The sequence below is a fragment of the Oryzias latipes genome, chromosome 18, assembly GCF_053564925.1.
Source record: "Oryzias latipes strain Hd-rR chromosome 18, Olatipes_Hd-rR_3.1".
NCBI lineage: Eukaryota > Metazoa > Chordata > Actinopteri > Beloniformes > Adrianichthyidae > Oryzias > Oryzias latipes.
The window spans coordinates 4,787,165-4,814,017 of NC_136254.1; the positions used below are offsets into that span (position 1 = coordinate 4,787,165).

Below are 26,853 nucleotides of genomic sequence, written 5' to 3' on the forward strand. Positions count from 1 at the left end.
TCTTGGAAATTAAATCTCACTTTTTGAATGTTTCTATTTATTTTGATGTCTTACATTTTAGTTTATAAAGTATTTTTCAATGGTGGAAAATCTCATGTTGTTTTGGCTGGGTTTTTGGGTTTTCATATTAATTTTTAATAATGGAAGTATTTTTGGATAAAACAAGTGTGCTGTAAATCTTTTTTCTAAATAAACTGCTATAGAATACTTTGTGTTGAAGGCTGATATGGTTTGACTCTGAAGAAAAAATACATGACTTTCTCTGAACTCACAAGAGTGTTACATGGATTTAGACTATACAACTCGTACTTCAATGTGGAAAAATGTTAAATTCTTGCCCAGTAGATGGCGTACCCCCCCCCCCCCCCCCCCCAAATGCTAAAGTTTAACTCAAGTTGTTCATGTCTGGCTAAGGCAGCCAGAAGAAATCCTCTGAATATGAGACGTCTGCTTGTCCTTGCTGCTGTGAGACGCCTGGTTCTCCTCCTTGCGGCCCTGTGCAGCATATCAACTTGTTTTTGGACTGATCTCACAAAAAACAATCGAATTATTGCCAACAGGAGAACGGCCAGATTAATATGCGCCATTTTCATTAAAGTGGAATAGAAAGGCCTCCTCGCACGAGACAGTAAAGGGTTCAGTGGCGCGTAAATAACTATAAACATTGCCATGATGGACTAGTAACTTGCCGCTTTATTTCTGAAGAAATACATTAAATCCACACCAATGTGTTTGTAATTTTATTATTTATAAATCAGTCACATTTTCCATCATCAGAACGCAGATTCATAAATGGTCTTCGTAAAATGTTTATATATGTATTTTTTTTACTTTGGAGAATTGGTTTCGTCCTAATCTGTATTAGGATCCGGTGGCTATTCCCTGTGGACACAGCTACTGCATGAAGTGTCTTCAAGGATTGTGGGATGCAGAGGAGAAAGTATAAGTAGTTCACCTCCAGACAGTGGCGGTAATGCGCCAGTTTGTTTTCTTGTCAAGCGCCAAATGAACAAGACCCGAAAGAGAAAAGTAGTGAGCATGGGTGTCCGAATTGCTTTTAAAATCCAGAGAACTTTATAGTGCTGCACTATATAGGGTTTTAGTAGTTAGGGATTAGAGTAGGAATTCGGACACAGCCCATGTTTGTGATGCTATGAGTTAAGGCCGGTAGGCGAAGCAGCCAGCCTAATCTTATATTTTTCTCATTTTCATCGATGCAATAATAGATCGATCCTTCTTGCTTTTATTTGTACCCCTATTGAATGCTCACAGAGACACGGAAGTAGCGGCTTTTGCAGCAAGATGGACGGAGAGCGTACCGGGATGTGAATGTGAATGAACGTGATTACAGATGCTTTTGTGCTATTAAAATAAATAAGTCTGATCTCTAAACATCCTCGGTGTCTTCAATGAAATGTAATGAGACACACACACAGAAATGTGAATGTTTCTGCTGTAAATCTATGACGTAAATAACAGGATAAATGATCGGCTAATTAGTTAGCATGTAGCCTGCTAGCCTTCGAATGTAAAGCGACTGCTAAAGAGTATGTTAATGAAAGACAAGTCCTGAATATTATTATTCCTATATTCGACCCTAACTTCAAAATCAGTTGGCTGTCTGTCTACCGACCAGCCAGCTGCCCGAATGCCGGCAGGACAAGCAAAGATCTCTGCAGCTAAGCTAGTAATAGCTCTGTGTCCGATGAATCATATGGCAAAGCAGCAAGCTTAGGAATCATAAATCTTATATTTGTCTTATATTCATTGAGACAATAATAAATTGATCATTCTTGTTGTTCGATTTCCTTTCTTGAACAAATCCGGGTCACAGAGACAATTGGTTAATGTTGTTGGAGACACAGCAGAGTTGTGTAAAGTGAAATAGTTCCTGAAAGAAGTGAAATGTTTGTTTTCAGTGATTTCTCTGCTTTGGATCATTTAGAACTAAACGTTTGAACTGTTCAGATTCTGTGGAGAAATGTTTGTAGTCAGAAATAGAGAGAAATGAAAATCTCTAGAATGTGGATTGGAGACATTTTTGAACATGAATGTCAAACTTTTGGGAGTCAAATCTGTTTTCTTTTGGTTTCTTTGAATTCAAATTTCACACACATGTTTTTGTGTTGTTGTCATGGGAACTGAAGGAAGCTGCAGCACAAATGGAATCAGTGAGGTCACAATCCCAGACTTTCTCTGGTTTGTTCTCCACAGAAACGACAAGAGAAGAAGCTGAAGGAGAAGATTGTGTTTGTGGAAAGAAGAACATTTACAACTTTGTTTATTTCTGCTTCATTTGACAACTTTGGATTGAAGATTTGTGTTTTCATGTCTCTGTTCTTCAGAGAAAAGTTGTTTCTGATCATGTGACAATAAAAACCTCCTGATTCTTTTGTCTTCATTCCAGAGTTTGAGTGAAATGTGATGAAGAAAAGTGGGAATAATATGAGGGAAGAACTGAGGCAGTTTTCCTGGAACTCCAGAAATGACAGAGTTCATGTTTAGAGCAGAAACATCTGTCAGTCAGTCTGAGTCCTTTTAGCTTCATTATTGGTAGGATTATTATCAGCTCATGAGTTTCTAAACATGTTGGCCAGAGCTTTATTCCTGGTTGAACAGACCCAGAAGAAGGGTTAGGATTAGGCTAATCCGTGCCAACAACAACATTTAGCTTCTGTCTATGAAGACTCTCATTCATCCTGGTTGATTCCATCATATTAGTAGGTTTAGGGGCTGTCATCTCAACAAGTAGCTGTCTTTGTGGCGAGTGGTTTTGGTTCGCATTGTCCTAAAGCGCCGTCCTGACGGGAGGAGGCTGAAAAGGCAGTGTCCAGGATGAGAGGGGTCTTTTACGATCCTGCCAGCCCGCTTCCTGGCTCTGTGTGTGTGTGTGTGTGTGGGGGGGGGGGGGGGGGGGGGGGGGGTGAAGTAATAATGACACAATAAGTTTGATTTGGTTTCCATATTGGGTAGATTTGAACTTACCATCAGCATCAATATTTTCCCTTTCAACAGATGATGTGGTGACAGCAGTTTCTTTTGCAGCTAAAAAAACAATAATTATAATTATACAATAATCACTGATAAAGCTAATACCATAACTATAGCAGAATACTAATAATATAGTGTCTCATTTAAAATCTGTGTGCAGGTTTTTCACAATTTCGTAATCTTTTTATATATTTGAGAGATTTATTGGTTGATTGTATATTTGCCCAAGGTCATATTTATTTATTTATATGAACAGTTTGGGACTCCATTCTCTTCAGCTGCTGTTTATAAAAAGGGGGTAATGCAGACACTGTTTTTTTTTTTTTTTAATTAATTTACAAGCCATTAAAATGACCTGAAATCACATCTTCAGTGATGTCAGGAACATCTTGGGATGTGGACGCTGCACCACCTCCAGCACTTTTTGATACTATTTGAGAGCAGAAGAAACTGTGGAAAAACATCATCATTATGTAAAACCAAAACTGCCAAATACAAATAGAAATAAATGTACTCATTTATAAATAATAAATGTGAACACTAATTTGAGTATAAATGGAAATATAAGCATCTATACACTTCTCTATTATTTTGTATGTTCATAATTTTAAAACTAATACATTTGTCTTGTTTGTCATTTATTAATGAAAAGCTTAATTTCCTTTTTGTATTTGGCAGTTTTCATTTTCCATATTTCCTGCCAATACAAGATTTTAAGACACATTCATTGCTGAAAAAGTCAGACTACCTGACCTGCTGTACAGAGTAACAGCAGTTTTTTTACTGACATAAACCGGAAAATGCAGAACGCACTAATATGTGTTGGCATAACAAAACGATAATGTGAGTTCAAACATTTATCAGCCATCATACCATCATCATCATTATTTACTTTTCTCTGCTCTCCGCCGTTTTGGGAGGTCATGTCTGACCTCATCTTAGATACTTGGGTATCAGAATTATTTTTGAATTTTCCATTGGAAATTAATTACGACAAACTTGGTCGTTTATGTGCAAACTTTACCTCAAATCGATTAGTATTTTACGTAAATTGCACAGCTGCACCGAAATACTGGATAATGTAAAAATAACTTACCTTGTGATTGGTGTCGAAGTTCTTCTTTTTCCAGCTCCTGATGGATAAAGTCTCTGTGGCATGAAGTTTTCTTGTCGCTTTGATCAGTGTGACAAAATGCGCTTGTTTTTTTTCTCCCCAACTTTATTGAAACAAAATGCGCTCGTAAATGCACAGTGTCAGGCTCAGACCCAATGATGTTGACAAATCGTTGCTAAGGGTGGTGTAACGTCATTATTTGGATTGCCAGATTGGTTCAGGTGTGTTGGCAAAGTGCAGACAACATTCTTTTGCACCACATTTTGAGTGCACGTTGGTACGGAAGTGCTATGAAATGGGTTGCCAGATTTGATTTGGTTGCCAGATTGGGGTCTTTTTTTTTTCTCTATTTTTATTCGCCACTTCGGCGCCCTGGTGGTGACAGGTATGGAGTCCTATACTGTTCATAATTAAATTAATAAATATTTAATTAAATAAATCAATATGACCTCATGCAAATACACAACCAATAAATCTCTCATAGATATAAAAAGATCATGAAATTGTGAAAAACCTGCACACTGATTAGCCATTTGCACAATTAGCCATTATATTATTCAATATATTTCATTTTGCTTTAGAAACTTGTTCATTATTTTAAAACAGCATTTTAAAATATTCATTTTTAATCATGTGGAACATTACTATAATGCTGCATCTTTTTTCAGAACCTTAGATTTCAAAATCAATATTTTTCAAAGTAGCTTTGTTTTTATTTCATGTTGCTGTTTTTCAAAATGACTTATTTACTTCATGAAGAGCTTTTTCAGGAGAATGTCTCTGTCTGTCAATCAGTGAAAGGGGGCGGGATCTAAACGCTCATTGGCTGATCCATGGAAATGACTCATATTCCTCGATACCCGCTCAGCAATGTTCCAGTCAGGGAGATGACATATTTCAGCGATATCTGCACGGCTTTGCTGACATTAGAGGATCAAATGGAGTGGCTTCTTTCACGTCCTCATCTCTCTCCGTACCGTCCTCATGCTGTTGTCTCCTAGATCCTCTTGACTAAAGTCTCGCAACAACACATTAGGGCCGCTCTGAACATTTTGGAGAAAATGTAAGACTTTCACGCTATGGTTGTGAAAGAAAATATGATAAAAGGCAGAGAGAGAGCCTGCAGCTCAAGGTCTGCCTGTCAAGTGCTGCCTGTTAGCCCCCCGCTCTGAAAAATGAAAGTCCCGCCCCTCTGCCTCGCCGATAAGACATGCAAATTTCGGCCAATCAGAAATGTTCATGCCCCCAAGTGACAACCACACCCCTGAATACCGCCCCCAAGTGACTGTGTGGTGGTTCTGTTGGAGTCGGTCAGAGTCCTAATTCCTCTCCACATGCTGGGGGGGGGGGGTTGTTGTTCCTAAAGAGTCCCTCTAACTGTTGTCTGTAGTTTTCTCTTTCTGAAAGGGTTAACAGATCAGGACTCCTCTTCCTCATCTGCAGCTCCTCCTCTGTCATGATGGGCGTCACCAAAAGGAAGAGAAAGAAAGAAGCTGATTGGCTGAACTCACAGTGAAACCATCTGGTGGGAGGATCAGAGTCAAACCGGTTTATGAGGAAGTGAAACTCTCACAGTCTGTGTGTCTGAGAGGAGAAATGGCGCAGAAAGGAGTGGATCTGGATGAAGAAAGCTTCAGCTGTTCCATCTGTCTGGATCTGCTGAAGGATCCGGTGACTATTCCCTGTGGACACAGCTACTGCATGAAGTGTCTCCAAGGATTGTGGGATGCAGAGGAGAAAGTCCACAGCTGTCCTCAGTGCAGGAAGACCTTCACACCGAGGCCTGTTCTGGGGAAAAATTTCATGTTAGCAGCTTTAGTGGAGCAGCTGAAGAAGACCAGACTCCAAGCTGCTCCTGCTGGTCTCTGCTATGCTGGACCTGAAGATGTGGTCTGTGACGTCTGCACTGGAAGAAAACTGAAAGCCATCAAGTCCTGCTTGAGCTGTCTGGCCTCTTACTGTGAGGAACACCTTCAGCCTCATTTGAAAGCAGCTGCACTGAAGAAACACAAGCTGGTGGAACCCTCCAAGAACCTGCAGGAGAACATCTGCTCCCGTCATGATGAGGTGATGAAGATGTTCTGTCGCACTGATCAGAAGAGCATCTGTTATCTCTGCTCTGTGGATGAACATGAGGGACATAAAATAGTCTCAGCTGCAGCAGAAAGGACTGAGAAGCAGAGAGAGCTGGAGGAGAGTCAGCAACAAATCCAGCAGAGAATCCAGGACAGAGAGAAAGAGGTGAAGCTGCTTCAACAGGAGGTGGAGGCCATCAATCACTCTGCTGATCAAAGCGTGGAGGACAGTGAGAAGATCTTCACTGAGATGATCCGTCTCCTCCAGAAAAGAAGCTGTGATGTGGAGCAGCAGATCAGATCCCAGCAGCAAACTGAAGTGAGGCGAGTCAAAGGTCTTCAGGAGGAGCTGGAGCAGGACATGGCTGAGCTGAAGAGGAGAGACGCTGAGCTGAAGCAGCTCTGCCTCACAGAGGATCACAGCCACTTTCTGCTCAACTACCCCTCACTGCCACCACTCAGTGAGTCCACCCCCTCAGCCAGCATCCATGTCCGTCCTCTGACATACTTTGAGGATGTGACAGCAGCTGTGTCAGAGCTCAGAGACAAACTGCAGGACATTCTGAGAGAGGAATGGACAAACATCTCACTGACAGTCTCTCATGTGGACGTTTTACTGTCAGAACCAGGACCAGAACCAAAGAGCAGAGCTGACTTCCTCAGATATTCATGTCAAATCACACTGGATCCAAACACAGCACACAGACAACTGTTACTGTCAGAGGAGAACAGAAAGGTGACATATATTAGACAACCTCAGTCTGATTTTGATCATCCAGACAGATTTACTTTTCTTCAGGTTCTGAGTAGAGAGAGTCTGACTGGACGTTGTTACTGGGAGGTGGAGAGGAGAGGATACTCTGTTTATATAGCAGTCGCATACAAGAACATCAGCAGATCTGGAAGTAAAAGTCTTTTTGGTTTAAATGATAAATCTTGGGCATTAGATTGTTCTCCAAACAGGTTCTCATTTGTCCACAACAGCATAGAAACCTCCATCTCAGCTCCTGTTCCCTCCAGAGTAGGAGTGTACCTGGATCACAGAGCAGGTGTTCTGTCCTTCTACAGCGTCTCTGAAAGCAGGACTCTCCTCCACAGAGTCCAGACCACTTTCACTCAGCCGCTCCATGCTGGACTGAGGTTGTGTGGTTATGTTGGAGACACAGCAGAGTTGTGTAAAGTGAAATAGTTCCTGAAAGAAGTGAAATGTTTGTTTTCAGTGATTTCTCTGCTTTGGATCATTTAGAACTAAACGTTTGAACTGTTCAGATTCTGTGGAGAAATGTTTGTAGTCAGAAATAGAGAGAAATGAAAATCTCTAGAATGTGGATTGGAGACATTTTGGAACATGAATGTCAAACTTTTGGGAGTCAAATCTGTTTTCTTTTGGTTTCTTTGAATTCAAATTTCACACACATGTTTTTGTGTTGTTGTCATGGGAACTGAAGGAAGCTGCAGCACAAATGGAATCAGTGAGGTCACAATCCCAGACTTTCTCTGGTTTGTTCTCCACAGAAACGACAAGAGAAGAAGCTGAAGGAGAAGATTGTGTTTGTGGAAAGAAGAACATTTACAACTTTGTTTATTTCTGCTTCATTTGACAACTTTGGATTGAAGATTTGTGTTTTCATTTCTGTTCTTCAGAGAAAAGTTGTTTCTGATCATGTGACAATAAAAACCTCCTGATTCTTTTGTCTTCATTCCAGAGTTTGAGTGAAATGTGATGAAGAAAAGTGGGAATAATATGAGGGAAGAACTGAGGCAGTTTTCCTGGAACTCCAGAAATGACAGAGTTCATGTTTAGAGCAGAAACATCTGTCAGTCAGTCTGAGTCCTTTTAGCTTCATTATTGGTAGGATTATTATCAGCTCATGAGTTTCTAAATATGTTGGCCAGAGCTTTATTCCTGGTTGAACAGACCCAGAAGAAGGGTTAGGATTAGGCTAATCCGTGCCAACAACAACATTTAGCTTCTGTCTATGAAGACTCTCATTCATCCTGGTTGATTCCATCATAGTAGTAGGTTTAGGGGCTGTCATCTCAACATTTAGTTTAGGATGCACTGAAAATTCATGCGGGCAATGCCACAATGTGCATCTTGGCACGACGCTGAAGTTGGCTTCTGATTGGTGAGGACACTAAAGGAACATTCCACTGCATTTTTCACACTAAGACCACATAGAACCGGGTCCTGTTCAGAAACCACAGGACCTGGACTGCTCAAACCTGGATTAAATTAGGATTTAGATAGTAAAGATTACAATAAACACAGTTTATGATTTGTGAATCCTTTATATCAGAAAAATAATCTTTACACCTGGTCTGAGGTGGTGTCAGTGCGTGAAATGTGATAAAATAATCTTATTTCACATTTTCAGAAATCTAATAAAGGTTTTTGTGTAGCGTCCTCTCTGGGCCGCTAGACGGGGGGATTGGGGGCATAACAAAGGTTTTACAGAATAAGTGAAGTTACAGTTTTACAGAATAAAGGACAGAAAAAAGTGATTCATTATCCTAGAGCAGGGGTGTCCAACTCCAGGCCTGGAGGGCCGGCCTCCTGCTGGTTTTCCTGCCTTATCTGCTGCTGATTACCTGGATCAGGTGTGTTTAGCCAATAAGGATCTTCAATGGCAGCTTGATTGGAAAACATGTCGGACATCGGCCCTCCAGGCCTGGATTTGGGGACCCCTGTCCTAGAGTGTGGAAACTCCAACAGGAGGCTGGGTAACTGGGTTGGATTAGGGCAGGGGTCGGCAACCGGCGGCTCCAGAGCCGCACGCGGCTCTTTCCTCCCTTTGCTGCGGCTCTCTGTGTTTTAATAAAATAACTATCATGTTCTCAGATTGTCGTGGTGCCTTTAACACCGTCGGGCAGAAGGAAGAAAACAGCGTGAATGTGCTGATGGGGCGTGTCTGCAGCTGTGAATGCCGACCAGAGTATGTTATGGGATGGAAAGTTCTTCTAAAAAGACAGTCAGTGGTAATCTCGTAGGGGACACATGAGCGCCCCCCAAAAAAAGCCTATTTTTTCCTAGATTAAAGCCACCCATTTCCGCGTAAAATTAATTAAATTTGCGTTAGGACGCGCCTACTATCCTGTCACCTGTCTGCTATGTTTCGTGGTCTGTGTAGAACACGCTGGAGGGGGGGGGGTTGCACGCGGGGGAAAACAACGAACAGGTAGAGAGAAGAGGGCGGGGCTTAGACTCACCGCTTATGATTCCAGACCCGTAACAAACTTACAGCTGCTTCATAATAAAAAATAGTTGTCATCCATAAAATTAATATAATTTATTGGGTTTACTGGATTTAAAGAAAATAAATAGAAAGGAATCTGCATCAAAGTGAATTTGTTTCCATCATCTCATTCATCTTAACTCTGGGTGTTTGACAGACAGAAAAGTCTATTCAAGGTTGTGGAAAATGGACAAAACACCAAAGGAAACACAACGCTCATAAATATTTAAAATAAATAATTAAAACAATATCCTGACAGCATTTGGAATCAATACAAGTATTGCCAAATGAACTATCGTGATATTTCGGCAAACCGATTTGTTTCTAACACCCCTAGTTGCGGCTCCCAGTGCTTTCATTTCTGTGTGAAACTGATCCAAATGGTTCTTTGAGGTTCAGGTTGCCGACCCCTGGATTAGGATGTTGTCAAAGTTATTTCTGAAAACACAAGACAGAAAACAGAAACCAAGAGCCGAGTACGATTTCTCATGAGGAGAGCTGGGAACAGACAACCCTTCAACACCTCTGCTCCAAACAGCTCTGAGGGTGTCTGCCCCCTCCTCACACCTTTATTCAGAATGGGGTCACCCTGGTTACATGGGGAGTGAAATACCTACAGGTCCCAAGGATAGTAGTTGTCAATATATTCTGATCATCCTGATGCAGCAAATGTTCTCTGATGAAAAATGTCAACAAGTCAAAAATGACATTTTCTATCAGTACAGCTTTAAGTCTACTGTGGTGAACCGTCATCCTTTTTCCTACTTCCTGCTGCTGTTCAGCTGAATAGAAACAAGACTACATTGTTTCAGGATCCAATAGAAACTCTATCAAGTTTAAGTACAAATCTAGATTTTTAGCTCTTCCTTCCTGAAATCTGATGGGATTTTCTGTCTTTTTTTCTCATTTTAGTGGCAGAAATATCTCTTCATAGTTCCAGAGTCTGTCTTAAATTCATTCTAAAGAACTTCTGACTGTTGTTGCTAAAACACAATAGTTGTTGATAACCATGAAGAACTCTGGACGTTGTCTCTTTCATGATCTTTGACTGACAGTAAAACCAATAAATGTTTCTGAGTTACAGTAAATCTTCTGGGAAATCCCAGACTGTCCTGGACTCTGATCCTGAAATCGTTCCTCCTGATGACAAAACCTTTGAAAGTCTTGAAGGGAAACAAGTTGTGAGGAAACCTTCAGTGCAGAAAGAACTGCAGCTTCTTCAACTGGAACTCTGCAGCAAAATGAGCAGAAAGGATCTGGATGAAGAAAGCTTCAGCTGTTCCATCTGTCTGGATCTGCTGAAGGAGAAGACTTTTGACGTCTTCTTGTCAAAGATTCAATGATTTTTATTGTCATTGTATTTCTACAATGAAATTCTGTTGGCACTCAGTCAAAAAGAAGAAGTAGACATCAAAGAACAATATAAATATATGTTATTATATAAATAAATTTCTATATAAATAATATAAAAAATCAGAAAATACGTTAAGACGTTTTAAATAAAAATGTCATAATAAATAAACAGCTTTATTGCACATTTAGTAGTGTGTTGTACTGAGCATCTTCCTTTTTTTATGGTGGTGTTTCCAAACCAGGCTGTTAGTCCGCTGGTGAGGATGCTTCCCACAAGCCCCCTGTAGGCTTGGGTGAGGGTCCGGCGCTTGAGACCAGCCTTCTTCAGCAGCCTGATGAAGTACAACCTCTGCTGGGCTTTCTTCACTGTGGCAACAGTGTTTCTTTCCCAGTTGAGGCTGTTAGTGATCTGCAGACCCAGGAACCGGTGGCAGTCGGTCCGCTCCACCACAGTCTCGTTGATGATGAGCGGCTGATATGGCGGTGCTTTCCTTCTGTTGTCCCAATTACTTCTTTTGTTTTCTCTACGTTGAGAACAAGGTGGTTGTCCTCTCCGTAGATGGTGATCCTGTGCACCAGGTCTCTGTATGCAGACTCGTCTCCTCCTCTGATGAGGCAGAGGACGGTTGTGTCGTCTGCAAAGTTGATGATAATGTTGTTGGAGTCGGGGGAGGTGCAGTCATAGGTGTAAAGTGAGAATAGTTTAAGACTGAGGCGGCACCCCTGTGGTGTACCGGTGCTGACTGTCAGCTCAGCAGAAACCTTCTTTCCCATCTTCACCACCTATGGTCGGTCAGTGAGAAAGTCAAGAATCCAGTTTCTGGTGGGTGTTGGTATTCCCAGTTCTGCGAGTTTTGAAGAGCCAGTGCCACCGCATCTTCTGTTGATCTGTTGGGGCGGAGGCGAACTGGTGGGGCTCTACTGATTCGTCGACCAGGGAGTTGATGTGGGACAGAACCAGCTTTTCCAGGCATTTCATTGCTGCAGGAGTGAGAGCCACGGGTCTCAGGTCGTTCAACGTTGCGACGTGGGTTTTCTTCGGGACCGGCACGACTTGAAGATACGGGGCACCGTTTCCTGCAATAGCGAGAGGTTGAAGATGTCTGTGTGCACCTCTGCTAGCTGCTCCGCGCAGGCTTTCAGAACCCTTGGTGAAACGTGGAATCGGTCCCGTCACCTTGTGTGGCTTCACCTGCTTCAGGACCCTGAGGACCTGTGTGTGAGACACCTGCAGGCAGCCTCTTCTGGGGCCCCGGAGGTCTTTTGGGGGACCTCTTTGTTGTTTTGGTCGAACCTTGCATAGAAGCTGGTAAGGCTGTCTGGCGGGATGTTATTCTGGAACTCTGATCTGATGGTGTTTGTCCTGTAGTTGGTGATCGATTTAATCCCCTGCCACAGGCTTCTTGTGCTGGTTTCCCTGTGGCAGCTCTGTGCTGTGACAGCAGGTTTGTTGGGCACAAACAGTGGTTGTGGATTTGAGGCAGGTGGGGACTGTGAACAGCTGTAAGGAGAGGTTGAAAATGTTAGTGAACACGCCAGCCAGCTTGTCAGTTCTTGTCAATAGGTAGCCTGTCACCCCATCCGGTCCAGCTGCTTTTGCAGTGCTGATCCTTTTCAGGGTGGATCTCACCTGGTGCTGTTCAAGCGTGAGTGTTGGCTCCAATGAGTTATATCGCTGGAGGAGACATCACAGGATTCCTCATGGGAGGAGTGCACCGCCATCTTGGTGAGGTCAAGTCACTGCTGCAGTGCATGCATGTGAACACATTTTTTACAAAATAAGAGTTCATTGTGCAGGTTTCAACTGCCAAAATCAGAGAAATTAGTCCACGAAGGAGGAAGGCATAACATTTCACAGGTAGGTACTATAATTCTTTTCTTTTAATGCTGCAGGGGCTTCATTAATAGTACACGTTTTTACTTTTTTTTAAATAGTACACACGTTGACATCCATGATGCTGCAGGGCTATTATCAACATGCTGCATGATGTACGTATAATTTGCTGTCGACATAAATGTAAACTTTATTGTTGTCACTCTGATCAGCGGAGTTGGTTGCCTCGTATGGAGTGATATTTCTGCCACCACGTTGCACACAAAACCTTGTTTATGATTTTGAACTGCATTTCTTTAATTTTGGGGACCTCTGGCCATTTTATGAATTTCCAAAGTTGATGTGACAGGTGTCTCAGTTATTTTATATTTCACTTTTCTATTAAAGTCATGGTATAATTTACCTTTAAAGGATTTGTTTACGTGTTTATTATCACATTTTCTCACTAAGTTTTATTCCTCCTATAACTAAATTTGGTAGTTTAATTTGAACATATTGTATTTTTTATTAAATGTATTAAAGCAATTGGAATTTCTCTGCAGGTTTTCTGAAATTCCTTGGTTGATAATTCAATATCATATTTACTTTTGAAGTCTCTTAACTGAAGAATTTCTCCATTTGAATCAAGAATATCACTTACAAAAATGATCTTGTGGTCAAACCAATTCTGCTGAAACATTGTCTTCCTGTTTGTGGTAATTACTCTGTTGTTCCACAGGGGGGCGCACTGAGGGGTGAAATTGTGACTAGATATCATTTTTCAGTGGAAAAGTCCCTGTTTGTGAAATTCTGAAATCTTTATAGGAAGTTTGGAAATTTTAAAGTTACATATCAGCAACAAATCTAATCCACCAACTTTATTGAAGATGTTTTTGGGAATATGAAACCATATTGAGTCAGGATTAGCCATAAAGTCCTTTAACCATTTTATTCTAAAGGTTCCAACCATTGATTTAAAATCAGTCGTCTTTATACCTCACAAATTATATTCCTTAATTAGTTGAGATTTTCTGATGTAATGGGTCTTATTTTGTTTGATGGCGGCTTTGTCACGTCAAACTGGACTTTAACTCGGTAAAATAAAAGATAGGAAAAAAGTGAGATGACACAAAACGCATGCGAAAACGTCTTTGGCGGTGGCAATAGTGGCAGTTTTATCACGTTAAGTCGCCCTCAAAGAAGTCAGCGAAATCAAAGATAGCAAAAAGGCGAGATTTGACACCACGCAGGTGAAAAAATGTGTTTTGCAAATGCAAAAAAGGTTTTGAAACAAAAAAAAATAAAAGTAAAAGAAAAGATAATTGAAAAGCCAATATTTATCATTTTAATTTGCAACTTAGAAAGTTTTGTGTGCAACATGGTGGCAGAAATATCTCTCCATAGCCTCGCTGTGTCCTGGAGCGTGCAGCGCCTCTCACATGAGCGCGCAGCAGCCTGCGTGCGCTCAGCACGGAGGACGATGCACGCGCGCCGTTACCAGCTGAACTCCATGAAGGCAATCAGCGCGTGAGCTGGGAACACTTCAAACAGCGTTTCACCGCCATGTGTAAGATCTGAGCTGGAGGACGGCAGCTTCTCTATCAACTTGGACGCTGAACTCAAACCACTGAGTGAGTGAGACTTGGACTTTAAAGAGCTGCTGGTAAACTCAATGCTTTTTGAATATGTCACATTGTTGGATTGTTAAAGCAAAGAGAACAATTCATTGGTTTATAATGTCCTGCAAAGGTTTGTATTGAAGATGGTACATACTTGTTAGCCTGAAAAAGGATATAATTATTAGTAAAATAATGTACTTAAGATATACATTGTTTTTAAGTTTCCTACAATTTAACTGAGTTGTTGGTTTAATTTTCTTGGTCACAAATTGTTGGTTTAGTTTTCATCTAAATTTCTTCACCTGGTTTACCTTATGTTTGACTTAAATATAGTAAACTGTTTTATTGTTCTGTTTTGATTGTTTAAAGGTTTTTTACCAACTGCCAATATCTGCTGCTACTGTTGCTAATAAAAACTTGGACAGAGTGAAATCCTGGGTCCAGTCCTGTCCCTTTGCAAGTGTGGGAGCACGCAGTTCACAAATCCACTTGACAATTGTGTTAAACCTATACAGCATACTAGGACTAGGCTGTTATAGTAATATAGATTTATACATTTCTGACTCAGTGACTGAACATTTCTTGCAGGTTTCCAATGGATTCAGACTTAATGAAAAAGTGGGCCTTAGCTATCAACAGAGCTAACCCAGATGGATCACTGTGGTACCAACTAGAAATACAGTCTGGATGTTCAAAACATTTTGTGGAAACACATTTTGATAAGACTGGCCAGACTGTTGGCTTGAAACCCGAAACCATACCATCTGTGTTACAAAAATTGATCACTCACATGAATCAGTAAGTCTATCGTTTTTCTTTGTTTTTTCCTTTTTAGGGTAAATCTATTGACTTTAGAACTTATTGTTGACTAAATGTTTTTATTATTATTGATTAATCATTATTTTTATTTATATATTTTTACCCTTTGTGCCCTCACCAGGATTTGAGTAAGCCTGGCTGCAGCCTGCAGAAGTGCTCAACATCATGGAATGCTGGAAGGCTGTGGAATGTTAACCCCGCCCACGTTGAGCCTGTTAACCCCGCCCACGTTGAGCCCGTGCATTTGATTCCCCTTCGTCAGTGCAGTTGTGATTGCAGGAAAGGGGAAGAATCAGTGGAGCACATTGTCGTTGTGTATTGTATGAGGAAGAGAGGACAGCTGGAGAATAGAGTACGGTTGATAAAGGGTGAACAGCTGAGTTTGAAGAAGTTCTTGGGAGGGGAGGAATATTTGAATGGTGCAATGGTTTATTTTATTTATTTTTTATTAGGTAGTCCCCCACTTTGACCCATACTCCAACACAATAGGTGATGGTAATGCACGTCGTGGTTGTTGCCCCCCCCCCCCCCCCCCCTGCCATTTTAACTACAAGAAGTCAGTGCAGTTCTTCGTCTGTTTCCACGCGCAGAGACATTTTCAAAATGGAGGAACGCATCGACAAAAAACGGTAAGTTAATGAAATGAAAACTCTTGTGATTATTGTTCGCTTTTCCACCACAATTATTCCATTACACTGCAGATGAGGCTATTATTTGAAGTTTTTTTTTTTCCTGCCGTTCTAATTACGTGGTTCAGGTTTTACACGAAGCTAGTTAGTTTTAGGTTGCTGCTCTCCTCTGGAAGTTTCTGTCAAGCTGTTTGTTTCTTCCAACGTCGGTAGAACTTTATTTCACCTGCATTATTTCTGTATTCAGAGACACGTTACGGTTTTAGTCGACGGTGACAAGCCAACGTCGAGAAAACAAAACGTTTTCTATTGTCCTTCCTTTTTGCTGTTACAAGAAGGATGCAGAGCATGCAGTGGCCCTCCACATGGAAACCCATTCTTCCGTGAAACACAAAGGTACATCTAGTGTCAGAGTTCCCACCCTAATCCCTAAAAACTTTAGTTCGGGACTATCTGTACTGCCCTGGATTTTGTAAATTAAAATCTAATTCTTATGAGCGTTTTGCAGAACGTTGAAGTTAGCTCCCGGTAATTGTTATAAAACCACAAGACCTGGAGTGCTCAAACCTGGATTAAATTATAATGTAGATAGTAAATAATACATTAAACACAGTTTCTGATTCAACTTCAGCGTCGTCCTTAGGCTTATGAATGCAAAGAGTGTAAGACAAAAGTAAATATTTTCCAGTCATTCCTCATTTAGAATTCAGTCATCAAATGTGGCTTAGGATGCCGACGTACATCGCACTTTCACTGTTTCTATTGTCCAGCAACATTGGTCAATAGGTCACAGTTTTTAAAGCATTTGGGATCAAGAAGAAACGCCTAGATGGAAACCAGAGGCCAGAACAGTGACTCCATCACAGCACCTTCTGGCACCACCACAGCCCTTGGAGCCCCCATCGCAGCAAAAACAAATAAAGGAAAGATGTAAGATGCAAACAATTACTTGTCCTCATTGCAAATTGGATTTAAAAAAGAAACTTCACAATGCATTGCAGGAGGAAACACACACAGCATTTTGAATCAGTTTCCCAAGAAAGATTTTTACCCAGTCAATGTGTGGATGTAAAAAATGGTGTTGGCTGTTGAGAAATCATTCTGTGGTCTATCAAAGCCTGTACATGTGAAGAAATCCTGGGGGGTGAGTCATAAAATTGTGTGTGAGGTTGACCAGTGCCAGCTCAATAGGGACTTTGCCCACAGAATGCTATCCTGTGAGTGCCACCATGTCAGATCTTTACAGTACTGCCCACGAGCTGACAACCAACATGTCCCTCTATCTGAGGAGACATTGGAAAGCATGGTAGAGCAGAAGTGGTTTGGGAAGAGTGGAAGGCCAGTCTGTTGCACTGTAAAAAAAAAAAAAAAAAAAAGGCAGATGCTGAGGGTGTGCCCCTTTCGGTGCAGCTGACTGTGGGTGGTCCACCATCAAAAATTCATGTCTTTGACCCAAAGATCTCATATTATGGTAGATTGGGGTGATTGTTGCATACGACAGAAAACAAAACAGCTGGCATTGTTCATGCTCTAAAGCAAGACAGTCCTGCAATCATAAAGCCATTGCAAAAAGGCACCTCTGTCACAAATGGGGGGGGGGGGGGGGGGTGTTTCAGAAGGTGAAAAGTACTGAGGCAGAGTTACCTGACCAATCTCAGGATTCCAGCAAAGATTCAAGCAGCAGCACATTCGGTTATCCACCAAATGACAAGTCCATTTTAAAAATGCTCAACTACCTTTTGACATACAAAAAGCTTCCAGCAGAACTACCCAAGGCTCTCATTGAACAGTCTAGAGATGGGAGAACACAGGACAGCTTTCCAAAATACCTAATCCCAGCAGAAAGTAAATGCGTCGAGTGTGAATACCCAAATCATCACCTCAAAAGCCAGGATCCTGACAAGCACAGGTGTAGTTGAAGGTAAGTACTGTTACAGGTCCATCCATCACCTTGTCATCTTGGGTGTGTTTCAGTACATGAGTCTTAATTAATTTGAAATTGCATATAACCAATAACAATAGTGTATTCTGTTTTAGGTGCATCAACATACAGAAAGTAATGTCTCAGGTGTGGTATGACATATCAATACCAGCAGTGGGAGGATGGCACCCACAACTGACCACGTAATCTTGTCTTTGCATCTGTGCCTCATGATGAGAAATGCTTTACAGGTGATAATATATTCTGATTATTTGCATGCTTGAAAAATGTTAATTTAATATAACTGTTTAATATGAAATAGAATCACATTAGCCCTGTCATGTTAATTTATTTCAGACACACACGGCTGTCGGTAAAGTCATAGAAATCATCGAGACCACAGAGAGGGTGTCCTTTCCCAACAAGGAGAGGGTACTTCATGCCTATCTTCACTTTGAGGCACTCACAAAAGATGAATACACGTTGGCGTGCGTATCATGTGGATACAGTCCAGCTGTCGTTGGAATGGATCTTCACAAAAAAGGTGTCTTCAGTTTGCCAGGTGAGTTAATTAAGCTTTTATATTCCCTTATACATGATCATTTCAAACGTGCTCATCTCTAAGTTAATAATATAATATAATAAATAATACTGTTTAACAGTGAGGGAAATCCAAAGCCAACCGGATGATTATGATGATGGTCATGTTGACATAGTGGACTTTTGGGATGCTGTGGCCAGAGAGATGCTAAGTCGTGGTTTGATCCCAGGTAAGAAGTTTAAATACACAACAAGTGTCATGTTTTCTGCATTGTTGGTGCTACAAATAGAGAAATAATCACTAATACTCATCCCATTTGATCCCAAAGTTAGTAGGACGAACCCTTTCATTCTGCCCCCAAGCTATCATCACTGGTCACCATGGATTGGCCCACACACCAGTCTAGATCAGTCCTGAATATGAAAAAAATTTAAATAGCCGAGGAATATGACCTGATTAACGAGGAGTCTATCTGATGAACTTCTTAACTTAAAGGTAAATTAATATGTGCAAAATTCACCTGCTGACACTAAAAATTATCATGATGTATTTAGCAGATTCTTAACAATTACTGTCTTTTCAACACAGGTGCAGGAAGTGAGGGCACTTTGCAAACATTTTAGTGTAGACAGCAAAGGCTCCAAAATGGATTTTGTCCTTAAACTGTGGGAGAAGATGTCTAATAGGTCCAACTACAACAAGGTGTTTGAGAAGGTTTGGGGTGCCTCTGGTATGTTGAAGAAAAGCTTATTTGATCTTCAAATTTTCCTTTACTACTTTCAGTTATGGTGGTAATAAGTTTCTCTAAATAGTAGGAATGCCATTTTATTTTTACCTGTTCCATTGGACAACTGATGTAAACATGATATATTTGGTCTGTTATCTTACAGGTGGATGGGCTGTGATCACTTGTCCGTGTGGAGTTGTGTACTCAGTTAAGTTTAACCTTTGAGCGGAGAGTTCACGTGACTTTGTTGACATGTTGCTGTCATGGAAGCACTTTCCTAATGTTTTAGTCTATGACTATGATGCACGGGGACTGGCATTGCATGCTAACCGCAGGCAGCCAGGAATTTTTGGACCTTTCCATGGAAGGTTGCTGGATCCAACTCCACAGAACATCCAGCAGGTCTCAGAGGGCAAGGTTTTTGTAAACATGCCGTGGCTGAGATGTTCACAGATGCCAGCTGACAAGGATGGACACCCTCTCACCGGATCCTCACAGCATTTTGCTTTAAATGTTTTCCATCAAGGCAACAGCAATGACGAAACAGACGCTCTAAGGAAACTTGCGCTTGTGCCTGAGCTTGCTGGACTGCCGGAGTGTCAGTAATTGCCATTTACATATTGAACAGAAAAATTGAAATTTAAGAACTAATTTCCATTTCATTGATATTTTTAGTAAACACCATAAATGAGCAGAAGGATGTCACCAGTATCCATGGCTTGTTACCTGACATTGCATACTGGGGTCAGAAACTTGTTGAGGAACAGGAACAAATGGTAGAGTGCACCTGCGGTTAACATCCACACACGCCTCCAACACGTTGGCAAGCTTTCCAAGAAATAGCCACGTACTAATGGAGGCTTTTTATTGTAACCCCGTCCTGAGTGTGTTACAGACTTCACTTTAATCATTTGTGATTATTCTTTTTATTTTTATTTTGTCTGTTTATGTGAGAAAATATGGCGAGTTTTGCAGTGCCCTTGAAAATTTTCTTGACATTCTGTGATGAATTAGAAATTTTTAAATGTGCTTAAGTTCTATTCTGGTTATGACTTACACAGGTTATAGCTTTTAAAGTTCTTTTTTTCTTCCACTAGTTGAACCAGGTCCTGAAAAAGCGCAAGAGACCACATTGCAATGGTGGACAACACGATTTTGACTCGTTCTAACTTTTGGAGTTTGGGTTTAGAACGGGATATTGATGGGATGGTAGGCATAGAGAATACGCTGTGATAATTATTCATAAAAAATATTAGTGTTTTAATGTACAACCCTTGTGTTATGTACTCTATTAGATCCTCAACAGTTGTCTCAAGGTCATTGAGATGGTAATTAAGGTCTTTCAAGGAATTTAAGTTAAGTGACAATCACACTTTGTCCATTACAGAGAGTGGAGCATGTTTTTGCTGCTAACAGTCATGTCACTGCCACTTGTTGGTTCCCACCAATATCAGCAAACCCGATGGAGCACCTTCCGGTAATTTGCCACTTACTTAGGGCCTGTTGTTGTTGTTGTTGTTGTTGTTGTTGTTGTTGTTGTTGTTGTTGTTGTTGTTGTTGTTGTTGTTGTTGTTGTTGTTGTTGTTGTTGTTGTTGTTGTTGTTGTTGTTGTTGTTGTTGTTGTTGTTGTTGTTGTTGTTGTTGTTGTTGTTGTTGTTGTTGTTGTTGTTGTTGTTGTTGTTGTTGTTGTTGTTGTTGTTGTTGTTGTTGTTGTTGTTGTTGTTGTTGTTGTTGTTGTTGTTGTTGTTGTTGTTGTTGTTGTTGTTGTTGTTGTTGTTGTTGTTGTTGTTGTTGTTGTTGTTGTTGTTGTTGTTGTTGTTGTTGTTGTTGTTGTTGTTGTTGTTGTTGTTGTTGTTGTTGTTGTTGTTGTTGTTGTTGTTGTTGTTGTTGTTGTTGTTGTTGTTGTTGTTGTTGTTGTTGTTGTTGTTGTTGTTGTTGTTGTTGTTGTTGTTGTTGTTGTTGTTGTTGTTGTTGTTGTTGTTGTTGTTGTTGTTGTTGTTGTTGTTGTTGTTGTTGTTGTTGTTGTTGTTGTTGTTCCCCCTCTGTCACTTCAGGATGATGCTTCACTAAAAAGATGCGATCTGAATCCATCTCAGAAGGTACTATTGCAGCTAGAGCTGTTGGACACATACAGTCTTTCTCTGCATGCCTTCAGCGTCTGATAAATTATTTGGGTGACCTGAGATGCCCCTTCAAATATAGTATAATATTGTATTTACCATAATTATAAAAGTTTAGGAGATGGGATGTCCAGGATCTCTTATTAGTGTATTTTCTATCTTTTCATTCTATTGTCTTTGTAGGGGAAGGTGACATGACAACCAGCAGTGGGACAGGAAGGAATGTATGGATCCTTCTGAACTCAACATTTGTTGCCATCTCCAGTATCTACTCTAAGAATGACCTTTTTCTTTGCAGGAAGAATATGCCTTACTACACGGCACCATTGAAACAGCCAAATGGTGCAAGTTGCAGTCCTTTAAAGTAAGATGTTCCCTGCCAGATGTTTTAATGGTGAGGGAGCTTTTCACTTTTTCTAGCATTACATTCCTTCATCTTCTATTCAGTTTCATTCTTTTGGGGTCATGGGGGTTCTGGAGCTTATCCCTGCCACTTGTGGGTGAAGGCAGGGAACATCCTGGACAGTTCGCCAGCCTGTTGCAGGACCCAAATCATACACCCATACACTCTCACATCACACTTATGGACACTTTAGAGTGACCAGTTTACCTATTAAGCATGTTTTTGGACGGTGGCAGGAAGGCCCGGAGAAAACTCACATGTCTAGCATGGGGTCAGGGGTTTTACTTTCCATGTTCAACCCACCTGAGACTATACACTCCTTGAGTTGTGTGAGAATGAGCATAAATGCAAAACGGTTATTACACAATGTCTGTGCAACCTAGGTGTGAAATTATATATTTTACATTGTTATATAATTTTCAATAGAACAAACCTTTGATCAATAAATGACAGGTACAGTTAAACTTTATTTCCAAGAGACTGTAGAATAAAACTGTTAGTCAGCAGCTTTGCTCAGTCTGCCCTTTTCTCCTGTAGCCATAAATAAAAGGGAGCTTTTTCCTAAAGAAAATGGATTGTACATATCCTAAAGGCGGTTAATTGCATTTATTTACGTACATTTAAACACACAAACTGGTGGAAATTCACATTGGTCGCTCGTAATGCATGCAGAAACAATGCACATCGCTCCACTGCCCGCACGCATTTTAAGTGCGTCCAAGGATAAGTCGGCCACACATACTTTATCCGGGTCTGTGAGGCCATATAAAATGTATTAACTCCCTATTACATGCACATGGAAACTTGTAAAAGGCACAAGAAGACGGCAATCAGGGTACAAATTCCCTAATTCAATAATTGTTTTTTTATTTAGCGCAATTTCAAACTACAGACGTCTCAATGGGCTTTGGACCGGTAATTGTAAAGTAAACATACAATCAAAAAGGGATCATGAATACATAGAAGGCATTAGAATAATACTAAACTTGAACAAAACAAACTAAACTGGCATTCCTGCCTCCCATTACAAACATGGCTGAGCAATATCCCGTCATGCATCACACATACCCAAGATGCATTTTGGCCAATTACCGTGTCCCTGTAATTGAGGTGTAACAAGACTAATGACTGGCTGATTGAAATGCATCTTGGGTATGCGTGATGCATCTTGGGATATTGCTCACATCCATCTTGGGCTGCAGCTATCGATTCTTTTTTTTAATCGATTAATCGAGCACTTAATTGATCGATAAATCGGATAAAACGATTTGTGTTTTTGAACAACCAAAACAAATGATGCATAACAAAAATGATGTGGCTGTAAAATGAACAAGCATTTGGCTTTTATTTCTCAACAGAGGTATTTATTTCCAAGTCCAAAGGTTTGGCTCCAAAAGTTAAGTGCTAAGTTGGCATTGCCAACAATTATAGAACAATGTACAGTTCAGTGAACTTACTGTAACATGTAAGTATGTATATCTTGCCTCATTTATTCTCCACCATGGCAGTGAATTCTCCTTCTTGGAAATAGGCTGTTCACCAAAATACTCCAAGACCTCCCTCTGCTCCACTCTGCTCATCTGCTTGTCCTCATCATGATCCTCTCTTTCATCCTCATCCTCTGATGATCCCAGGACTGCTTTAGGACAGCTTTCAATTTATCTGTAATATCTCTGTGTTTCTTCTCCATCAGTTATGTGAAATATGTTCTTGATGGCAGGCTGTATTTAGAACTGAAAGTTGAGATCATGTCTCTAAATCCCTTGTCCTCCACCATGGACAGTGGCCTCATATCGGTCACAAGCATGTTCAAAATGCTCTCTGTAAAAATGGCGGCCTCTTGAACAGTGCATGACTGAGCTGGGCGAACAAAGCTGTCCATACTCTGTTGTGAAGAGCTGAGAGGGAGAAAAAGAGGAAAAGCAATTTAATTTATGAATATGCACAACAGCTTTCATGCTGTATTCCAACCCCGATATCAAAGTAAATATCTGTTTTATGTAGATTTCTACACCTGCAGCATTTACCATTAGGCTGATTAAAATGTCCTCCACAAAAGTACGATTCGATTTGGAGAAGCAGGCCGTGTTGGAAAAATACACTTAACAGAATAGTTATATTAAACTTGTGTCTATTATTATATTATAGTATATTATACTATAAGTTATAGTATGCAAGTGAGTTATAAAGCCATCTCATACATGAATTTCTCCTTTAATATGTTATAATATAACCACTAGGTGGAGCTCTAAGCATAATCTATTCTGGTAGTTTAACGCTGAAGAAGAGCTGTAACATGACTTGCTGTTGAACACGCAGTAAATGCTGACGCACTATGTGTTCCGTGCGTTTTAACTGAAAAATGAGTACTCCGAGTCTTTATTAAAAACCAACAGGCTGGGGAGTTACATTTTTTGTTGTTGTCTGTAACTATTTGGCAGACGTGACATACAAACAAGGTCTCGCAAAGACTGCAATACAATATTTGTTCCATCACGTCCCATGTCGTGATGGGGGGGGGGCGTGCGTGTGTGTGTGTGTGTGGGGGGGCGTGCGTGTGTGTGTGTGTGTGTGGGGGGGGGGGGGGGGGGCGCGTGTGTGTGTGGGGGGGGGGGGGGCGTGTGTGTGTGTGTGGGGGGGGGGGGGGGGCGTGTGTGTGTGGGGGGGGGGGGGCGCGTGTGCGGGTTCTTTTTTTAGGCTACTCTCTTGCAATTGAATGTGATAGTTACGTTTACTACTTTAAAACGTCATCAAAGTTAAACATCATATCTAGTCAAACCGCATCACAACATCGCTACAAATGCAGTATGGGATTAAAATCAGCAAACATCAATAGGCTTAGACTACGTCAACTTACCTTGTTTCAGCGATGCTTGGTGAAACAGCATAGAGTGGATGTCTTCTGTTCAGATGCTGAAGCATGGAAGATGTGCTGTTGTGGTATGCCAGCTCTATTTTGCAGTAGAGACACTGCACCTTGTTCTCGTCTTTGAGTGTGTAATGATCAAATCAAATCAAATCAAATCAAACTTTATTTATAAAATAGCGCTTCTCATGCACTTTGTGCAGCTCGAAGCGCTTTAACACTAAAAACAGTAAACACACAACATTACAATAAAAACCCCAACCCACCCTTCACCCTTCCCACTCCCCTCCATTAAACCACATGACCCATGGCTCCCACGTACAATGAAATATGACTATGTAACTGTAAAAGAATAAATAAATAAATAAATAAATAAATAAACAAGTATGGCTTAGCTCTGCTGTGAGGAAACAGTATCTGGGAATCCTTTCATACCAGGAGCCAGCCCGGCCACCGGAACATCGCCACAGTGCCCACCCAGACCGGAACAACACCGGGGTCCCCCTCACAGCCAAAAGCTGTAAAATTAGACCCCAGCCGCCCCAGCAAGGGCAACAACTGCAGCAACAACCGCTGACCAAGCCGGCAGTCCCTGGAGGAAAAGATCCCCTCAAGAAACACTGGGGCTAAAATCATAAGATGCTAAAATTAAAAACATAAAAAAGAAAAAACATAAAATTGAAAATAAGATGCATAAAATTAAAATAAATACATAAATAAAATAGCCTATACTCCCACACTTTAGACAATTTCTGCCGTTTATTTTTAGACCTATTCTCCGCCATCGCGCCAACTAAATTCTAAAGGTCCGTGTGAATAAAGTCAGTGTGACGCAATCAAATCCCTGCGCCGCACTTATAGTGCGTGTCATAGGAATTTATCGAGGCTTCGAGGCAGAGTTTTTGCCTCGAGGAATTTTTGTAATCGAGTAACTCGAGGAATCGTTTCAGCCCTACATCCATGCCTGTGTCCGAATGACTTCATAAAGAATGACATTAGCATGAGCGGAGTCATTTAAAGGCATGCAATCATCCTGGTGTTGCGTAATCCAGGCAGTGCTCCGCGTGCCCCGTTCCACCTGACAGACTGAGCCCACACCACCCCTCCCTTTGCAGCCGCGTGTGACACGAGACGGGAGCGCGCGGCTGCAGGGACGGCAGTTCACAGGTTTCAGGCTGTAAACTGTGATAGAACAGATAATAGGAAATCAATATTGGCACAGAGTTTTTTCCAAGTGGAGAAATTTGCGCTCTGGACAATTGCCCGTATTACCTGTGCCTAAAACCGTCACTACTGCGCGCCCCCCCTGGCATCGCATCGGCGCGCCCCACTATTTGAGAAGCACTGCTGTTGGGTGTCAGCAGCGTGATGGGATGAGCAATGCAGGGATACCCACCATCACCCACCATGTATCCTTCAGGTGGGTATGTTTTATTTGTGTAAATTGGGCTGTTGTGCAGAACCGAATCATGGACTGATCCAGGATATCCTACAAAAATGTCTAAAAATTTGGCATCGAGTCACAAAAAGCTTGCATCTGAATGGAATAAAAAAAACTTCCTGTTGAAGTAATAAGCTGCATTTTCTTTTGGGGCCTTGATTCTTTTGTGGCAGCCATCAATGCTCCCCATGACCCTTTGGAAGGCAGCAGACCCAGCGAGCTGCTAAAAACCAGAGGCGACTAACGGCAGTTCATTACTACTGGGAAGCATGATGACCCTGTGCATCAGCTGAAGGATGCTGTCTGCCATCCTGTGGACAACGTCACTCACAGTTGATTGTGTCATGTCAAAGGCTTTTGCTACCACTTAAGATGTGCCACACGTCAGCCAGAAAAGGAAAACCAGGACCTCAGTCACCTGTGCCCCCCCCTCCCCCGCCCCCCCAGAGTGCGAGGAACCCAAAGCTGCTCCACCAGATGCTCGATGGTCCTGCGGGTCAACCGAAAATCCGGTATTGTGTCAGACTGACCGTCAGCATAGGGGGGCCACGACGTGGAAGACCCTGTAAAATAGAGCATTATTTCATCTTGGAAATTAAATCTCAGTTTTTGAATGTTTCTATTTATTTTGATGTCTTACATTTTAGTTTATAAAGTATTTTTCAATGGTGGAAAATCTCATGTTGTTTTGGCTGGGTTTTTGGGTTTTCATATTAATTTTTAATAATGGAAGTATTTTTGGATAAAACAAGTGTGCTGTAAATCTTTTTTCTAAATAAACTGCTATAGAATACTTTGTGTTGAAGGCTGATATGGTTTGACTCTGAAGAAAAAATACATGACTTTCTCTGAACTCATAATAGTGTTACATGGATTTAGACTATACAACTTGTACTTCAATGTTAAAAAAGAATGTTAAATTCTTGCCCAGTAGATGGCGTACCCCCCAAATGCTAAAGTTTAACTCAAGTTGTTCATGTCTGGCTAAGGCAGCCAGAAGAAATCCTCTGAATATGAGACGTCTGCTTGTCCTTGCTGCTGTGAGACGCCTGGTTCTCCTCCTTGCGGCCCTGTGCAGCATATCAACTTGTTTTTGGACTGATCTCACAAAAAACAATCGAATTATTGCCAACAGGAGAACGGCCAGATTAATATGCGCCATTTTCATTAAAGTGGAATAGAAAG

At 41.2% G+C, this 26,853-nt stretch overlaps 1 protein-coding gene and 1 long non-coding RNA gene across 4 annotated transcripts; both read left to right on the plus strand.

The window, feature by feature from the left end:
- Positions 1 to 5,626: 5,626 nt before the first annotated feature.
- On the plus strand, positions 5,627 to 7,880 carry LOC144987342 (tripartite motif-containing protein 16-like). Its single transcript, XM_078936680.1, has one exon. It carries the CDS (start codon positions 5,702 to 5,704, stop codon positions 7,367 to 7,369), a length of 1,668 nt encoding a protein of 555 aa, XP_078792806.1. The 5' UTR covers positions 5,627 to 5,701; the 3' UTR covers positions 7,370 to 7,880.
- Positions 7,881 to 13,967: 6,087 nt separating this feature from the next.
- On the plus strand, positions 13,968 to 20,445 carry LOC144987147 (uncharacterized). Of its 3 annotated transcripts, XR_013651024.1 has the most exons (10): positions 13,968 to 14,213; positions 14,790 to 14,999; positions 15,142 to 17,570; positions 17,687 to 17,821; positions 17,928 to 18,132; positions 18,233 to 18,340; positions 18,440 to 18,606; positions 18,700 to 18,825; positions 19,002 to 19,436; positions 19,514 to 20,445. It is a non-coding gene; the product is annotated as an uncharacterized LOC144987147 (long non-coding RNA). The 3 variants fall into 3 exon arrangements; XR_013651025.1 differs by having other exon boundaries at positions 18,700 to 18,841; positions 19,002 to 20,445; XR_013651023.1 differs by having other exon boundaries at positions 19,002 to 20,445.
- The last annotated feature ends 6,408 nt before the right edge of the window (positions 20,446 to 26,853 follow it).